The sequence below is a fragment of the Myiozetetes cayanensis genome, unplaced genomic scaffold (genome assembly GCF_022539395.1).
Source record: "Myiozetetes cayanensis isolate MyiCay16 unplaced genomic scaffold, myiCay2020 scf2-11, whole genome shotgun sequence".
Classification (NCBI taxonomy): domain Eukaryota; kingdom Metazoa; phylum Chordata; class Aves; order Passeriformes; family Tyrannidae; genus Myiozetetes; species Myiozetetes cayanensis.
Genome location: NW_026087411.1, coordinates 4,210,020 through 4,228,385, shown reverse-complemented (window position 1 = coordinate 4,228,385; position 18,366 = coordinate 4,210,020). Strand labels below are relative to the sequence as shown.

The 18,366-nt window shown below is 45.1% G+C and overlaps 3 protein-coding genes across 9 annotated transcripts in view; 2 read left to right on the top strand and 1 right to left on the bottom strand.

Annotated features, from left to right (window-relative positions):
- Positions 1 to 100: 100 nt before the first annotated feature.
- GEMIN6 (gem nuclear organelle associated protein 6) lies at positions 101 to 4,424 on the top strand. 6 transcript variants are annotated; one of them, XM_050315826.1, is made up of 4 exons: positions 101 to 1,177; positions 1,267 to 1,317; positions 1,429 to 1,574; positions 3,712 to 4,424. In XM_050315826.1, exons 3-4 carry the CDS (start codon positions 1,447 to 1,449, stop codon positions 4,085 to 4,087), a joined length of 504 nt encoding a protein of 167 aa, XP_050171783.1. In that variant the 5' UTR covers positions 101 to 1,177; positions 1,267 to 1,317; positions 1,429 to 1,446; the 3' UTR covers positions 4,088 to 4,424. The 6 variants fall into 6 exon arrangements, with proteins under 6 accessions (XP_050171783.1, XP_050171785.1, XP_050171784.1 ...); XM_050315828.1 differs by lacking the exon at positions 1,267 to 1,317 and having other exon boundaries at positions 101 to 535; XM_050315827.1 differs by lacking the exon at positions 1,267 to 1,317 and having other exon boundaries at positions 101 to 615.
- A 1,229-nt stretch (positions 4,425 to 5,653) lies between these two features.
- LOC126640216 (serine/arginine-rich splicing factor 7-like) lies at positions 5,654 to 11,962 on the top strand. Of its 2 annotated transcripts, XM_050315820.1 has the most exons (9): positions 5,654 to 5,795; positions 6,131 to 6,311; positions 6,449 to 6,625; positions 7,585 to 7,659; positions 7,780 to 7,881; positions 8,408 to 8,461; positions 9,797 to 9,841; positions 10,498 to 10,533; positions 11,195 to 11,962. In XM_050315820.1, exons 1-9 carry the CDS (start codon positions 5,774 to 5,776, stop codon positions 11,217 to 11,219), a joined length of 717 nt encoding a protein of 238 aa, XP_050171777.1. In that variant the 5' UTR covers positions 5,654 to 5,773; the 3' UTR covers positions 11,220 to 11,962. The 2 variants fall into 2 exon arrangements, with proteins under 2 accessions (XP_050171777.1, XP_050171778.1); XM_050315821.1 differs by lacking the exon at positions 9,797 to 9,841.
- The window catches only part of DHX57 (DExH-box helicase 57), a 23,885-nt gene continuing 15,414 nt past the window's right edge, over positions 9,896 to 18,366 (bottom strand). The window contains exons 17-24 of the mRNA XM_050315801.1: positions 17,957 to 18,233; positions 17,301 to 17,396; positions 17,117 to 17,200; positions 16,866 to 17,003; positions 16,342 to 16,416; positions 15,798 to 15,932; positions 14,724 to 14,924; positions 9,896 to 14,624 (exon numbers count right to left, since the gene is read on the bottom strand). Of these exons, the coding sequence (XP_050171758.1) occupies positions 14,481 to 14,624; positions 14,724 to 14,924; positions 15,798 to 15,932; positions 16,342 to 16,416; positions 16,866 to 17,003; positions 17,117 to 17,200; positions 17,301 to 17,396; positions 17,957 to 18,233 (1,150 nt within the window). The 3' untranslated portion in view covers positions 9,896 to 14,480. The remainder of the gene's footprint in view (positions 14,625 to 14,723; positions 14,925 to 15,797; positions 15,933 to 16,341; positions 16,417 to 16,865; positions 17,004 to 17,116; positions 17,201 to 17,300; positions 17,397 to 17,956; positions 18,234 to 18,366) is intronic.

The window sequence follows — 18,366 nt, the reverse complement described above, 5'->3', positions numbered from 1 at the left end:
CCCGCGCTCCCGCCCCCGCCCGGCGGCGACGACGCGCATGCGCGAGGGGCGGGGCGTGGGGGTAGAAGCTCCTGAGGGGGAATTGGAGCCCTGCGGGGAATTGCACCTTTCCTCGAGAAAGGAAGCACCGCAGCCTCCTGGTGCTGCTGCGCAGGATCGTCTGCCCAAGGGAAGTAAGGCTAGCAGACCTTTCGGTCCTGGCATCTCTTGTGTGGGAGCAGTCCTTGGATATATTCGGTATTGGAGGCGGTATCCAAATCAGGAGGCAGTGGCACCCGGGAACCGCGGCCTCTCCGAGCTGCTGCTGACCTTTCCGAACGGTCAGGGCAGCTTGGGAGCGCAGCGCAGCGCAGCAATCCCTGCAGAGCTGTTCCCACAGGAAAAGCGGGCTTTGTTCCGCAAATGGACTGTTTATGGCTCGATCCGCGCCGGGAGCTTCCAGTGGCAAGAGTCACTTGAGTTGGGACAGCCTCACCTCTCTGTGACCGTGATTGTCACGTCTGGCAACTGCTAAATTCCGGATGGGAGAGCTCTGGTAACTACACTGACAGTAGTGGAGAAAAAATGATCGGTAGGGATTAAACCTGAAGACTTTTGGAGTATTTTGCTCAAAAGGTATTTTGAACAAAACACTCTCCAGTCTCTGACCCAGAAGGGATCAGTTGAACAACTACAATGCATATATATATAGATAAAAACAAATTATGTTTCTTCTTCCCATTGTTTCTGTTTTAAAGGGGAGCTGCTTTCCCATTGTGTTGCTTGGTCTTAGAATGAAAACAGATTTGCTATCCCTGCTTTTCAGTAAACTATAACTGAAAGAAAGCAGTAGCTGAATACGGTGACACAAGCCATTCATAAATAATCCCTGTAGTACTGCAGAAGTTGAATTGAGACTTAAAAAAAAAAAAAGGAAATTATCTCAAGTCTGCAAAAATATGACTGTCTCATTTCATAGTACTGAAAACCCCCGGAGCGTGGCGGAGAGCGCTCGGCAGCGGCAGGGAGCGGGTCCCGCCCGGGTGCAGTTGCCAGGAGGCCTCGGCGGGGAGTGGGACGGGAACGCTTATCCATAGGCAGCAGAAGGGCTTGGACACAAGTGCTGTCCCAGTACACGAAGCAAAGGCGGTAAAATTTTACCCTCAAGGGACGGCGATCCCAAAGGTTTTGTAAGAGGGTAAGAGCAATAAATGGAATCTTTAAAGCGTCGTGTGAGGCTTTGCTGGTGTGCCTTTAAAAACAGGTGAACTGTGTGTGAAATTACAGAACTTCAGCTGTATGCAAAACACTTGTGTGAACGTCTGCTTTTAAAAAAAGGTACATTTTATTTAACACGAATCTTTATCCTGGAGGCAAACACAGTTCTGATGTGAAAAGCAAAGCAAAAGGCACTCACTGCGTCTTCTAATCGCTCTGTTTGTTTTCTAGGTTCTGGATGTAGGAAATATGAATGACTGGCAGAAGAAGAGCCCTCTAGACTGGGAAACGTATGTGAACAAATTGGTGAAAGTTGTTGCAATTGAGAAACATGAGTATGAAGGATGGGTTTTAACAGTTGATCCAGTTTCTGCCAGGTGAGTACCAAAGCTTTTATTTCTATAAAACTAATGGAAAACAAGGGGTTTTTTTGAAGGAGAAAAGATCCCAAAACTGAAGTAAACTCATTTGGAGCAAAAACTGCACACTAGGGCTGTGTGTCCTGGTTTTTTTAACTGGCAAGGCCTAAGAGAAAGCAACATTGTAGTTTATAAAAATAAATAATTTAATACAGTGGTACAGCAGGAGGGGTCAGCATGAGCTGGGTGCCTCTGGAGAGGGATCCAGAACAAAGAAGTCCTTGGGCTTTTATACCCTTACAGCCCGTGTGCCCATTGCTCACATGCTCCTCGTGCACTTTGCATGTGCTTCTTGATCCAGTGGTGGTTTCTGGTCTGGGGTCTTCAGATACCAGATTGGATTCTTTCTCTGTGTCCCTGCGGACAGGCCATTAACTATTCTTGTCGAGTTGCAGCTTCTGCTGATGGCTGCGGCCTCCTTATCGTCTGGTTTGTACTTCCTGTGCACCTCCTCACTGGTTGAGCATGGAAAACTAAAAAGCCCTTGATTCAGAGTGAGCTCTGCTTAGCAACAACCAAAACATCAGCGTGCTATCGACATTATTCTCATGCTAAATTCAAAACTCAGCACTGTACTGGCTTCTAGGAAAATTGCTAAAGAAATTAACTCTACACTGGCCAAATGCACACCTGCAAGTTGAAAGTTCACAGCTTGCAGCCTAAGGCCTCAGCAAATCCAGCTGCTTATGTTAAGCAAGTAAAGCTAAGGGAACAGCATACTAAATCACACAGTATTATAACTCTGACTAACTCTTATTTAAAGCTTACCTACGAAACTAAACAACTATAACCTCTCAACAATCCACATCTTTAGGACTGCTTTTAGTAATATACCCAGCCCTGCTTTACAAAGAGAGCAGGAATGCAGGAATGTTTTTAATACTTTAGGTGTTGAAATCCTTATCCTCCGTCCAGAGTTCTCACATCAGTGCCCTGTTTTCCCCATGGAGGTGTAGTGGCTTTGGTGTAGTGGCTTCTTTGGAGAGGAAGCAAGGAAAATCAACAGGGCATTGGACAGAAAGTGGTACCACAGGTCTCTGGTATCTCAGAAACAGGGTTTGAAAGGCAGAATGCACCAGGGATGGGCAATCTCTTTGCTGCCAGAGCTCTTTCATACCTTTTTAGTTGTGAGCTTGTCCCAGATGAGCATAAGATGAAGGCTAGAAACGAAAACATTCAGCTTCTGATGTATATCAGAAGAATTGGTTGTTGCTTCAACTCTGGAGTAGCTCTGATAGTCTTCTCTTGGAATTTCTTATCATTTTGGTAGGAAAGGTACATGCAGCAATGAGTGATTCTGGTGATGGTCCAGGCTGAAATCGAGGCATATTTCACTGTACACAGCCCAAAAAGTAATTACTTCCACGAAAGGTGATAACAACAGATTAGTGAAGTGCTGGAATCATCAAATTCTGGAATTTTGGTTCTCAAAAGAGGAAGACAGTTGTTTCATATATGAGGAATTGATCCTAGAAATCAACAAGCTGCCTTCCTACCTGCATTTTAGGACTTCTGGAGTGCAAGTGCCCTTGGGAAAAGATGAAGCTTCTACAACATGAGCCTGAACCTGCTGTAATGTGTCCTCTTGTAACACTCAAGCTATTATTTTCATTTAAGAAACTAGCAACAGTTATTAAAAAATATTCTGTAATGATCAATAAATATTAATAAGTTTTCATTAAAAGGTTCTAGTGGTGTTAGCTGTCACCATTGCCTTCAGTATTCAAAATGCTGAATGTATTGAAGGTATCACTGTTTTTGAAGACTTCAGGTTCTTCAGCAAGGTTGGGAAAGCTGCACAAAATTATTTAGATTCCGAGCCCTGATTTTAATGTATACTTTGCTTTTTAATATTCTGCTTGATAGTGTCTAGAGTAGCTTCAAATTCAAGACCACCAGTTGCCTGCAAAGCCCACATTTTTAGTACTTTAAGGGTACAGCAGCATTCTTTTCAAAGAAAAGTGCTGGGTACTGTCTATTGCCTAAGTACCTGGGTTAGGCTGATGCCAGTGAGCATCATTTCCAAGAATCTTCGCCTGTGTTTCTCAGTCCTCAGTTAAGAACAGGGACTTATACATCCTTCTTTCCTTGACAGCATTGTCCTTGCAGCATTCCTGGAGAGTGAAAAGGTGTCCATTTCAGTTGTCATGGGCCATGCTGTCCAAGAGGTTGAAATACTGAAAGAAGGGGACGGTGAAATGCAGCAACGCCTTTCTCGCATATTCGCGCCTAAGGAAAGCAAAGCCTACAGCCCAGAGGAACTGGAGAAGAGGAAGAATGACTTGAAGACTTGGCTGGAAACAAACCACATCCCCGTGGCGGAGCAAGGGGAGTCGGGCAGGACACTCTGTGTGGCGGGGGTGTTAACGATTGACCCCCCGTACGGCCCCGAGCAGTGCAGCAGCTCCAACGAGATCATCCTGTCCCGGGTTCAAGGGTTGGTACAGGGTTATCTGGAGAAACAACAGTGATGTCTGCTGTTTAAAGCAGGATTTGTCTTTAGGAATGGGTCTACCTGCTGTGTTTTAGGAACTGTGCTGGGTATCAGTATTCACTGTTTGCAAAAGTGCTGGTTTTAGATACTTTTGTCTGATTTTTTGGGTATGTAAATAAAGGGATAAAACAAACAGTATAAACCAAAAGCACAAGCATTTTTCGTGCACTATTTTTTACTAAAAGCGAACCGTTAGATAATGATGCTGTATTAAGCTGATTTATCACTTAATATATCAATTTTGTATTTTTGTAGCAGTATTGTGAAAGGTGATACACAATAAATTTTAAACTGTGTTTTCCTCTGCCTTTAAATTTGATTAATTATCTAGTGGTGTAGGCATGTTTATTTGAACTGCTTACCAGATTATTTTTTTCTTTTTTAGAAAGAGAATTGAGACACTCAGACTTCCAAACCAGATTTTAAAAAGTTAGTTCAGAAAGCTGTTTTGTTTTGTTTCGTTGTTGTAGTTGGTCAGTTGTTGCTTGTTTTCCTCACAACTGTTCTTGTTGTTAGAACATGAATTATAATGTTGTCCAAATTTGTAAAATTATTAGGGAAGGTTAGCAGGCAAATTGCAAGTTTTAAAACCATTTAAAAGCATTCCCTATCTATATTTGTTATATATCTATATATATCTATATTTATTATTCTACAGCAGCAGTGATTGGAAGACCAGTGTTCTGTAAAACGAGAATTTCTTGCAATTCAGTAAGTTCGTTTCTTAATGCTTTTTTTCTAGTTTATGGCAACACACAATGCAGGAATCGTTGTGTGATTCCTCCTGAGATTATTAATCCAGTGAGGAGCCTTTAGAGCCCTCATTTATCTCAGTGTATTTGTTTTGCCTTATTAGGAGCCAGCACCAAAACACATTGCTGTGCTCACATGCAGCTGAAAAGACCTTCATTAATAAAAGGCTCTCCTCATTCCTGCTAGGATTTATCTTAAAATTACTTTGAATCTGTCAGGTTTGTGTCAATTTCTTTAAAAATGTCTACTGCGCGTGCACTCTTGCGTGTGTCTCCCTGGAAAGCTGACACCCGAAAGCTGCCTGAGGGGATAAGCCTGAACTCTGCAGCACCCAAGGTGTGGTTGGGATGGATCTGATGTGTGAGCCAGTGTCGGGTCGAACTCCGCACAACAGGTTTGGAACAGTGTGGGAATGCCACGTTATTTGGGAATGCCTTGTTGCGAGGAAGGAAATGCCCCTGGCTCTGCGCCGAGGAATAAGGACTGTGGTCTCAGCACCTTTGCCCACAGCCTCAGCAGGGCCAGAAGCCCACCATGAGTCACGCACGAGGGGTGCGAGGTGGGAAAGGGGCTCCGGTCCCTCTGCTCCCTCTTGGCACGGCCAAGGCGGGAGCGCTCGCTGGGGTGTGGTGGGGGGCGAGCAGCCCGGGGCCGTGAGGGGCGGGCGTGAGGGGCGGCCATGGCTGAGGGAGTGACCGCGCCCACCCCTCCCGCGCGGGGGCGGCGGCGGCGCCTCCCTGCGGGACTCAACGCGCATGCGCGCGCCCAAACCTCTCCGCTGTCGCGAGACGAGGCGCGTGCCTGCACCTCCCCGCCCCTCCCCCCGGGCGGTGCGCAGGCGCAGCGGCCGCTCCCCTATATAAAAGGTCGCGCCCGAAGGAGCCGCGGCTGCGGTCGGGAAGCCGGGAGGATGTCGCGATACGGGCGTTACGGTACGGGCGGCAGGGAGGGTTAAGGGAGAGGGAGCGGGGGTTGGAAATCATGTGCGGGCTGCTACTGTTGCTGGGGGGGGGTACAAGAGCGGGGGATGGATCGGCGGCGTTCGCGCCGCGCTGAGGGGGGAATAAAGCACTGTAGTCGCCTCAGGCTGCCCCTGAGAGAGGCGGCGAGGAGGGGGACGCGGGGGCATCCGAGGGCCCTGTGGGGTCTGTCGGCGCGGGAGCGCTCTAAGATGGACGCGCAGTCAAAGATGGCGGCGGGGGAGGGGCGGCCGCGTGCCCGGCGCGGGCCTGACATGGCGCCCGTCCCTCTCTCCGCCCGCCCGCAGAGACCAAGGTGTACGTGGGCAACCTGGGCACGGGCGCGGGCAAAGGCGAGCTGGAGAGAGCCTTCAGCTACTACGGCCCGCTGAGAACCGTGTGGATCGCGAGGAACCCGCCGGGGTTCGCCTTTGTGGAGTTCGAGGACCCCCGGGACGCTGAAGATGCCGTGCTCGGCCTCGATGGGAAGTACGTACACGCCTAGAAGCGCCCGGACTGCCATGGCCGCAGTCTGTGATCCCCCTACCGCCCACCAGCCGCTGATTTCTCGTGCTCGTTTTACGAGCACGGTTATTCCTGTGGGTAACGCGCACTGTGTCTTGCAGGATAATATGTGGCTCGAGGGTGAGAGTGGAAGTGTCCACGGGAATGCCGCGGCGCTCCCGTTACGACAGGCCCCCTGCCCGGCGCCCCTTTGACCCCAACGACAGATGCTACGAGTGTGGTGAGAAAGGCCACTATGCCTATGACTGTCACCGCTACAGCCGCCGCAGGAGGAGCAGGTACGTGCGGGGCCGGGGCGGCCGCGTTGCTTCGCCAGTTTCGCTTTTGTGTAGTTCTTGTTAGCAAAGAACAGAATGTTACACCGGTTTTAACTCTTTAATGTTGTAAGTCAACAGGTGTATATCACGGTTTTATTTTTTTGCTAATACATATAAAATGTTAATATTTTAATAATCAACCTGGTCAAAACCTTTCAGGTTTCTTCGTTTGAGTCAGTCGCCTTGATTCAGAATGTCACGAGCCTTAAGATTTCATGCTGAGGCGCCTTGCAAATCCGACACTTAAGATCCTCCTAGACCTTGAGGTGATCAGCATAAGAGGCCAGATCCCCTCGAGCCATCTACACGTAGCTTCACCTTATTCTTTAAGGGCAGAAAATTTGAGACGGTGACCGCCGTAACAGTAAATTTGGCTTTCAATTGGGGCCCCCCTCCGGTTTAGAAAGAGGAACACCAGATTGACCACATTCCCACCTAGAAAAATCTTCTTGCGTCAATCAAGCCTCACCCTGGCTCATTGGGCTGTCAGTTTGATCGTCGTTAGATTGAAGAGAACACCTAGATGCAGCGATCGGCTATAGATACTTCTAGATCGTCTAGATCTGCTAGACCTTGGGCCAAAGAGGGTCGACCTGCAAACTTGCAAGGTTTATTTTAAATACGCATTACAGTGTTTTCTATTCTAATGTAATTCTGCAAATGTAATTCAGCTTTTAACATTTTTCTAGGTAGTAAAAATGCTCAAGACGAGTAGGCCCAGAGAGTTTTTCCAAATGACAGATGCTAGTGGTGTGTTTTTGTTGTTTTGTTTTGTTTCATTTGTTTTTTTGGTTTTGGTTTTTTTTTTTTATTGCTCTCTTTTTTAGTTGTCTGAAATGAGTTTTGACTTCAGCAGGGCCTCACATGCACTGGTTGCTGCAGCTGTTTGGTGATACCTGTTTTCTCTAACCTAAACCCAGGTCCCGGTCTAGATCGCGCTCGAGGTCCCGAGGAAGGAGGTATTCTCGGTCACGCAGTCGGAGCCGTGGTAGGAGGTAGGGTTCTAGCTGTTGTGTTTTCATTCTTTTTCTTACTCCTGCCTTTGCTCCTTCTTTCCCTTCTCTTTTGAAAAGTTCCTTGCAGTGATTTGGTTGGTTTTTCGCTTCGTTTTGTAGATCAAGGTCAGCTTCCTACCGTAGGTCCAGGTCAATCTCTCCTCGTAGATATAGATCATTTTCACCTCGCAGATCCCGGTCTGGCTCTCTAAGAAGATCAAGGTATGTGTTTTTTGTGCGTGGGTTTTTTTCCTTTTTTTTTAAAGGACGACATTGTCAAAGGGAGTGTAACTTGAAGTTGGAACGTTAAATCTTTGTGTATAATATGTATTTAATATAAACATTAAGTTTCTATTTTGCAATCCATGGTTTTTTAGGAACATTTATGGTGTTATATTTCTCAGAACTAGTCTGAATGCTTGCTTTATGTTAAAAGTCTAACCATATGATTTTGGAACTGCTGTTTCCAAGCTTTTTTTTGTTAATATTGTACCAAAGTTACAGCTTTGATCTACGGTGAAGGTTTCTTTGTTCAGCTTCAAGGATACAGGGTGTCATTGCTTAGTCACCTAGGACAGCGGGATTGGGTGGCAGTACTGACCTGATGTACTACGGCTTTGTAATAGTAAACGTTTCTTCTGCAAAGCCAACAGTCCCGCAAAATATTGTGTGACTTTTACAGTAACTGATCTCTATCCCAGCTGTATGAATCCTGCAGGATTAGAGCTTCCACTGCTTTTTTTCCTAGATCTCGGTCCAGGTCACGCTCACGGTCCCGATCTGTTGTGTGGCCTCGAAGCAGGTGAGATACTTGTTTTAGTTCACACTCACAGTAGTTCTGGTGTGTTGTTTGATTGTGGTTGTGTTTCGTTGCTTGTTTTTCTTCCTGAGGGAATTTGGCTGGCAGGAGTTAGAAGGCTGTGTAGCATAGCAATACTTAATTTGTGCCTTTTCACAGACTGAAGTAGTGATCAGTTTTCTTTTAATAAACAAGTTTGTTTTGGTTTGTGGCTGCTATATATAATCTGTGCGTACAGGGCCGTAAGAAAGCATATGTATGATTTGAGGTCTGTGGAGTGAATTTTTGAACAGTAGTTAATGTGGTAAAATGATGATGGTGGTGTGTTTTGCCTTGCTGTTACTTAGCAACGGAAGTCATGCTTGTGTTACAAAGTACCAGTTCTGGGTGGTTGTGTGTAACCCCATTCTCTTAATTGTGATCCAGTGAAAAAGTTACTGGTTATAATGGTGGGAACTGGGAAGGATGGTGGCTCAGCACAGTGACCAGGAAGGTTTCAAAGCAGCGGCACGTAACGTTTTGTTTACCTTAAACCAACAGTGCCCATACAGTATTTCTGTTAAGTTAATAGAACAGGTAAAGGTGAATCTTGATTACCCTTTAAAAACAGTTCTTAGCAGAAATAGAATAAAAATTGGTCAGGTCTGTTGAACTGAGTGTTTTTGATGTTGAGTGATAGCACGTGCCTGAATTCTGACACTCTAGGAAGACAAATATTTTTTCTAAGTAACAGCAAATATTTGAGTTAAGTAACGTGAGGAAAGTCTCACTGTTTGAGTAGATTTTAATTCACAAGATGAACTGGGAATAGTTGACACATCAGTAACCAGATACTGAAGAGAAACCTGAAATGTTTTCATTGGCAAAACTGATGAAAAATCTGTATTATAATAATTCAAATAAAATGGGCATTGGAACTTGACCTGAAGAATGCATCAGTTCTTCAGCACACTTTTACTTGTGGCTGATTTCACACTCTTAATGCGCTGCTACATTTTCTAAGATGAAACTTGAAATTATTATTCCCTTTATAGAAGGGATACTTACAGGTAGGAAGAAAGTCTGTGAGTCTGGTCTTCTGTTTCGTGGAAGTGGTAGCTGAAGCTTTGCTGGGGAGCTTCATGTGCTTGCACTCCTGTCTTCTGATAAGTGGGGTCTCTGCAATAAGAGCTAAAGGGTTCTCCTGAGCAGTCACAAGGAAAGCCTGGAGCACCAGAGCCTTCCTCCTCTCTGGTTCGTGATGCTATGTAATAAGAATTTGCTGTTGCTGTAGCTAACTTTCATTGTATATGCATGCCACTGGCTGCTTTGCTGAGCTTTATTTTTCTCCTGTTGTAGGTCTGAGTCTCATGGTAGATCTAAATCTGGCTTACCTGCTAAAAGGTGAGCGTTTAAATACAAGTAGCACTCAGTTGGTTTTTGCTTTGGTTGGTGGTTTGTGTTTTTTTGTTTTGTGTTTTTTTTCCTCATGGTTCAAAATCTGTTTGGAGCAATATTTCAGTTGCATGCGGAAGAGGGTTTTCTGTTGTGTTGTGGTTTTTTGTTGTTCTTTTAATAGCTGATTTCAAAAACGTTTTTCATATATTATTATAATGTATTTTTTAAATAGATGATTTTGTGGGACAGTAGGCAATTCAGAATGAGTGTGCTTACAGGTTTTTGTTTCACTCAACATTGTGACAAACATTGTATTTGTGACAGGATTTGGAGCATATCTTTTCCTACCTTTGTTCTCAACTGACTATTGTTCTCCCTCTTCCTAACTCGTCAATTCATTGTTCCTGCTTTGCAGGGTTACCGTGATGACTTTGTAGCTGGTTTGAAGCTCTTTTCCCAAGGGCTCCAGTTTTCAGCATTTTTCCTTTTCGCCTGCAGCTTCTTGCTTAAAGTAATTGGGTACACTTGCTGTTGGCAGTGTGAATGATGTCTTAATGCATTTAAAAAACACCAAACTGTTCTGGGTTTAAATGGTCAGAAGTGGTTACAGAGACTGTCTGAGTGTACAGTGGTAATTGTTTTGTCTGTTTGTTTTTTAACAGTCGCTCAAAGTCCAGATCTCCATCTCCAAAGAGAAGGTAGGAATATCTTGAAAACTTGAGTGCCAGATGGTTAAATAGCACTAAAGTTGGAGTGGTTCCTATGGAAGTTAACTTGGGCAAGGATAAAAGCTTAGTTTTTTTTACTTTTCTAAACGTGTGAACTATGCAAAATGAATTGTTACGGGCACTTCCTGCTGCTGGTAGTCAGGATGTCATGATAATAATTTTAAGGGAATCTACTTCAATGCAATGTTAAAGGACAACAGAAAGTGTGGGCAAATGAGAATCAAGTATCCCTAAGTTCTTGAGGAATTTAGAATCTGGGGAAGAAGTGAGTAATGCAAGGTGTGGAGCAAACCATGAAACACGTTGTAGGATTAAATTCCTGCTGGTGACTCCTGCTGGCTCAACTGCACAGCTGCCAAGTTGTGCAATGCACCACGAAGTAAGTTTTTCTGTGTAACCAGAGAAGTATGTGCTGGAGTTGAGATTTCTGAGCAGTCTCACCTGCAGCTGATCTCATAAGCTTAAAGCAGTTTTTTATACAAAAAATGCAAAATACAACACTTCCCTCGTTATTTGTGAACTGTAAATGAAAACAGAGCTGGGACAGAGCAGCAGAAGCCTGAGGTAGCATGGAAGGTTCTTGTTGGTTTTGCTGTAGGAGTGGTTTTTAATCTTTTTCGTTCTCTTTCAGTCACTCACCATCAGGAAGCCCTTGAAGGAATGAAAGTCCTGACAGAATGGATTCAAATTTCAGAAGTTTAAGAAAAAATTTATTTTGTTTACATTGTAAGGGATTTTGTGATGTAAGGGCTTAGTCCTAGAAGGCTGTTTCTGTTGACTAACAATTGGCATGAAAAATATATCTTTTAAAAAATCTTACTAGCAGACTAATACAAAACTCCTGTTATGTTCATGTTATGTGATCTGGAAATGTTGGGCTGGTTTTTTTTTTGGTTTTTTTTTTGGTTTTTTTTATTGTTGCATTGAAATAAACTGTGCATTTCTAACTAAGAAATAGACTGTGGTAACCCTGCTGTTTCTGTTCGTATGTGGCTGGGGAAGCGGGTCGGGGTGCCCGTGAGGTGAAAAGTAGAAGGCAGGAAGTGACAGTCACTTGTGAGTGGGGTGTGGTGCAGTGGCCGTGCTGCAGGTGTGTGCCTTCATCCCTGCCTGGCACCAGTTTAGAGTTACCAGTACGAGCTGTCATTCCTGCTGGTTGATCTGGATCCTTGTGGTATTTCTTGTACCACCTCAGAGCTCGGTGAAGCAGAAAACCTGTGTGGGGGTGTTAACATGCTGAGTAATTTGACTTACAGAAATGTCTGTGAAGAACATTAACAGATTGGAAAAACCAAGGAACGTGTGAATGCTGGTTGGTCTGTCCTGATGGTTGTCACCTGAAGGTATTTGAAATAGTTCTGGAATGTAAACTGTTGAAATAAATATTTTTAGAAATCTTTTTTTTATGTCCTGGTTATTCAAATAGTGCTGCTTCTTTGTGATACCTAAAGTGGCAGTTCTGATGCAGAAGGTAATGCATTTAGATCCTGTTTTTAGGGAATTTAAGGTTTTTCTTACAGTTGACATGTCATAAGCAGAACATGCAGGCCATGTTTAAGTAGCAGTATATTTGGGGAATCAAGAACTTGTGCTACACCTTTCTGACCTGCTCTGCCTGGTTACATTTTTGGCAGTGAAGGGGTATTCTGTCCTGATCAGGGGTTGCTTTAGGAAACCAGACTGTAGCTGCCTGAATATGGATAGTCCCCATCTGGCCAAGGATAGGTTACTGAGAGATTTAACAGAAGTATGCTAAACAAAGGCAGGATATTTTCTAATGTGATTTATCTTTGCATCTGATAATGGCTATTATCAGAGTAGTGAGGAAATCTGAGTGCCAGATAACTTTGCCTTGAAAGTCTTTTACTATGTTCTGCCCTATTGCTGTGTCTTGCCAGCGTGGGAGGAACAGTCAATCTTTGTGGCTTCTGTTTGGGCAGCAGTGCGTGGATACCCTGCTGTGCAGTGGAGCCCTGTGCATGGACACCCAGCCCCAGGGCTTTGGATGAACTTTAATCATTGTTGCTTTGTAAGCTGTCCACCAATTAGAAGAATGATAATGGGCCTCTATACATATGACTTAATAAATACTCTTCCTCTCTCTTACCCCTCCTCTCCCCCATGTCTGTACATTTCAGTGCACTGGGGCTTTGGGGGGAGGGTGACTTCCCTGCCCGATGATGCTACACTTACTACTTTGCTGCGGCCACAGTCATTATGCTGCAGTGTGCAGCATCAGTGGTGAAACTGCCCCATGCAATGGCGCTCTCAAAGGAGGTAGTAGCTTTTTTTTTCTCTATTTTTCCTCTCTGGACTGCTGAAGCAAAGCTGACTCCACCCCAAGCCTGTAGACTAAAACTCCTCTAATGGGAGGGGACACAGCTGGGACCGCTGACCCCAACTGCCCAATGGGATATTCCAGACCATATGGAATGTTCACCATATACAGCTGGGGGAAGGAGATGGCCAGAGTGACAGTGCTTGTCTTCCCAAGTCACTGTTGGGCGTGATCCTGCTGTGCTCCTGGAGCTGGTGGAACACCTGCCTGCCCGTAGGAGGTAGCGAATGCATTCCTTGTTTTGCTTTGCTTTTGTGTGCAGCTTTAGCTTTACCTCTTAAACTGTATCTCAGCCCATGAATTTTCTCGTATCTGCTTCACTCCCCTCTCCCACTGCCAGGTCATGGAGATGGGATGTGGAGGAGGGAGTGGCCCATTAGAATGCTTAGCTGGCTGAGGCTGAAGTGCAGCAGCAGCAGTTCAGCTGCAGAGGCCACTCTGCTGCACAGGGATGTTGGTCTTGGCATTGCTGTCATCTTCCTCCTGGGACGGGAGTGTCGGTGTGAAACTGCTTCTACAAACACTCAAGTCTGTTTTTTCAAAACATCAAACTATTCCCCAAACAATGTGCCTCCCTCAGCTCCTTCCTCGTCCCGAGGGTTACTGCTGGGTAGGGCTGGTGGTAGAGACTGCTCACTCTGGTTTTACTATTAGAGATGACAGCCCAGTCCTGGCACTTAAGGCACTTGCTATTATTTGCAGTTGCTAGAAGAACATTGAGCAGCTTGGCTGCAGCAATGCTAAGGGGAAGAAATAACAGTGCGTTATTACTGCAGCATTTTGCCACACTAGCAGTGTGAGTTTGGATAAAAGTTTCCAAAAGTGTGATGTTTTTCCAGCTGTGGAGGGTGGCAGGAGGACCACCACATACCAGAGCAGGTCAACAATTAGCAGTGTCATCCATCCAGTCCCTTCACAGTTGTTTTAGTTCTTCCCTGTGGAGGAGAGGCTGGAACAGCCTTTCAGGGAAAATGTCCACAGTCTCCTGCATTTTACCGTCACCAGAACAGCTTGCACTGATCCAACACTGCACTCCAACTGATCCACTGCAGTCTCTCATCAGAAGACACTGTCTAAATTTCAGAACTTCCTGATGTGAATCAAAAGGTGCTCATTTGTATGATGGCTTTGGGTTGAACCATAAGCAAATGAACCCTGGTCAGCCCAAACTGACTGCCTCAGTAAAGTCGTGGTCAAAATGTAGAAGTGAGTTTAAACCAATTTGGGAGTAGCTTATTATGTCATGTGTTGCCTCCAGACATTAAAAGAAACATAAAAAGCTGGATAGCAGGTATTTTTGTGACCAGAAAACACTACTGGGTACAGCGCCAGGAAAAGCCACTTTCTTACTTGGAGGTTTCTCCTCCTCCTGGGAGATTTGCTGTTTTCCCATTTCCCAGAGTGTACTGTAAGCCACCTTCCAACAAGCGAGCAAACAAAGAGGAAAATAAAAGAAAAAACCGTCAACAGTACAGTTGCCAACCTGTTCTTTCAGAGATTAAAGCCATGTTTTGGACCAACAAATAAGACACGGATGTTACTTGGCCTGTAACAGGCTTCAGAGAAGGCTGTTCTGATGTCACTGTGTGGTCACAAGCTTTACAATCATCCCGATGATCCGAGATCCACGGGGGCACATGCACAGATCCATGCTGGGATTCTTGATTTTATCCTGCAGCAGCTGGTCTAGTTCACAGCGCAGCTCTTTCACCAGCTCAGCCACCTGACACGGTAAAACACCGAGGGAAGTGCAAGGCTCAGGACATTCCAAACACCAGCGCAGCTCCGCAGCACTCCCAGGATTACCCTTTCTTTTCCTTACCTGGTGAGAAGCAGCCACGAACCGTATCCACCCGTCATCGAGGGAAATGACAAACTCCCCCTTCTGCAGCTGCATGTGCACCTGCCCGCCCCCGAGCAGCACCAGCGGGTACACGGACACCATGCTGCAGTCCCGGATGAACACGCGGCTCGTCTTGATCTTCTCGTGGTACACCAGGTAGGGGCTCTCAAAGTGCCTGGTCTGGAACACACACCACACCACAGCCCCGTTAAAGGGATGCATTTCTTCCTGCCTGCTCAGGTCCTGCCTCTCCTACAGCTGCAAAGAGCAACAAATGTGCCTATAATAATGCACCTGCACGACTAACAGGCTCTCTCTGACCCACAAGAGCTGCCAATAACTTCACCAGTTACCCCACGCTACTTGCAGCGAGCACATGAGAAATCAGCTAATTCACCAGTGTTTCCTCAAGGCCCCAAGTCCTCCACTTCATGCTAAGAACACTCGCGTGTGCATCTTTTATGCTCTTTCACAGCAAAAGTGACGAACAGTTCAAAGCCTTGACTGAAAACCCACTTTTTTTTGAACAAGTAACTTACATCCTGGAAAAGCAATGAATCAAACATGGAGACAGACTTCATGAGACAAATATTACCACATCATGGTAAAGAGAGAAGAGCTTTTATCTAAGTATTACTTATTAAGCTGAAAATTAAATTAACTTCAGAACTTGAGGACACAAAGAAACAAAACAGAGTATGTCCCTGAATTATTTAACAACAGATAATTAATACTGAGGAGAAGCCAGGGGAGCATTGCAGCTGAAACCTTTTTGTATTCAGCTTTGCAGATGCAGCTTTAGAAAACATGAACAGGGGTTTGCTGCATCCCTAGTTCCACTCCAGAGGCTGGAGTTTAACTGTGTGCCCAAGAAGACACTCTTAACTTAGGAACACACCATTATTTGCAATCCTAACACAGAACTGTTCAATCATTAAGATCTTTTATTTTAAACATCAATAGGGATCCTCACTGTAATCTTAAATACTCAAGCAAAGATGATTTCTTTTCTTAAGAAAAAGAGTATGCTTTCAAGAAAAAAAGAATCCTGACCTGATAATTCACAGATGAAGGATGAATGTGAACATAACCATCATTTTTGGTAACAAACTTCAGCTCTTCTGCTTTTGGTTGCATTTTGACTGCTCCTGTACTGGTCTTCTGGTATTTACCCTCTGGCTTTTTCACCTGTATGGTAAGAAAAAAAGTTATAAAAATCTGCTGCATCAGAAAGCCTTTTAACCCTATGTTTTAAATTTTTCAAAACCAGAAATTCTGTAGTAGTAACATGCCAAGTCACTACGCTCCAGGTGCTGTCCAACCCTGTTTGTTTGTGACCTCAGCCTTCTAAAAAGCTGTAATTTAAAGTAGCTTCTTAACATTTGCTGCTGTCTTCTGTGAGACACTACAGTCAGCCTGTAGGAACAGCAGGGGTCCCAAACAATCCAAACTGGGGCTCTGCTGCCTGCCTCTAACACTACAGGCAGCAAGCTTTGGCAACCAAAGCCAGGCTCAAGAATTACCACAATGAGCCCAGACTGAAAGCAGGCCATGTGGATATGAGAGCAGAAGGAAAAATGAAAAAGCATTCTCTTACCTGCACAACGTTGGGATACAGAGCAGCACACAACATAGCTGAGATCAGCTTGATGTTCTCTGCATTCGAATTTGCCTGTGAAATCAATGCATGCGTTAGGTATTCTGCAGTTCAGTGTATAAAGGTAAAACCCTGCTCCAGGAATGATTGAATTCCTGAAACTGGTTGACTTTTATAGCTGCACTGCTGTGCTCTATAGAGGAGCACAAGTAGTGACTTGTGACCTCAGCTCCTGAGGTCTCAGGCTAGACCTGGGCATTGTTCCCCCCACTATCAGTGGACCAAGCTGGCCACCACTAACCCGATGCAGTCAGTGCCATCTGGCTACAAACCAGCTTGCAGCCGAGAGAAAGCAAGCACAGCTTGTCCCAATGCACAGTAAGATTCTACAGCTACCAAACCTGTGTCACCCTCATCACCGTGTACCCCCAGGACATCTCTGGCCCCAGAGGTAGCGCTTTCTGACGACTGTCTACCTGAAAAAGTGCAGCATCCTTTTGGAGCACTGAAATGCTGTGCATTACCTCTTCTCCTGTGGCATCCAACACACCATCGCCTCCTTGGGACCACTTCTTCTCAATGTCCCTGGCTCTTAACCCCTCCTTCACAAACCCAATGTCAGAAAGCAGCTCTGCAAACTGCCGCTTCAGACTGGCAATTTCCTGCGAAGAGACAAAGGGTTGATATGTGGTGGCTGCCACACTGAGCAGGGAGTCACAAGAACTCTGCCAGTGTCTCAGCCGGTCCCTGTGAAAGGCCACGAACACTGGCTTACCTGAAGAACTCTTCCCGACAAGAAGTTCTCCCTGCAGTAGTTGTAGCTGGCTTGAGAGCCCTCTTTGATGCTTAAACGCCATCCCTAATTGAGACGATGAGAGGAAACCTTTAATAAAATATTTCCACTTGAATTTCAAACGTATCAGAAATCCCCAAGAGAGGCCCACTGAATTTTATCTCACCTTGTAGGCCTGGAGAAGAGCCAGGTAGTCGCTGTTTCCTACTGCAAACTCCAACTTCTTTTTGTTTGCTTCTTCCCTTTTATCCCATGGTGACACCTAGACAGGCAGTAACAGATTGTGTGTGTTCTTCCCCTCATCACTTAGACAAGCCACTCTAGCGCTACACGGCACATTATCTTTGCATTCTGACCCCTGAGCTGCTGTGAAAATACCAATTTTTCTCCATGGATAACAGGAAATATGAGGCATTCAAAAAGCCAAAGTGATAGTTAGCACACAAATTGAGATCCAGACTGAACTCTGCATTCACAGCTCAGACATGTCAGCTCCATCATTAATTATCATCATTTCCTAACTTATATTACCACTAATTTCCAATTTTAACACCAAATTTAGACAAAATTTCTGCACTTCCTAGTTAGAAATGAAAACTAATATTCAGTCTATTTCTACCGTACACTCACAATATAAATACCATTCCTGTTGACGCCTCATGGTTTTGAACTTCTGCTGGACTGTCTTAACAAGCACTGTATTAACACACAGACAACGCAGGCTAAAAAGAAGGGCTAAAATACTCACCTGTAATATGCTGCAAGTTACAACAGCATTTTGCTGCTGCACAGAAACACAGCACTTTGGTTAAGAATACTTACAAAAGGGGACTTAAAGGCCAGGCTGGCTGCGATCGTTAGCGCAGGATCCAGGCAGCGGAAGATGGTGCCAAACAGCATCAGCTTCCCAATCCTGACATCGACAGGCAGTGAAGCTAAGTGATATCCCAGAGGGGTGAGCTTTTCATCAGGAGTTAATGCTCCCAAGGCTTGCAGCCGCACCTTTGAGGCTTGCAGAGACTCGGTTCTAGGGGGCTCGATTAGTCGTGACAAGACAGAGTGAAGACTCTGTGCAGAAAACATCTCCAGGATCTTAATTCTTAGGGAGGGAGGGGGAAGTTGAAAAGAAAAAACAAAGAAAGAAAAAAAAGCAGCTTAGTTCCATACACAGGATAAAGAAGCAAGCTTTTGTAAGAACAAACCAAAAAAAAACCAAAAGAAAACATGCTTCT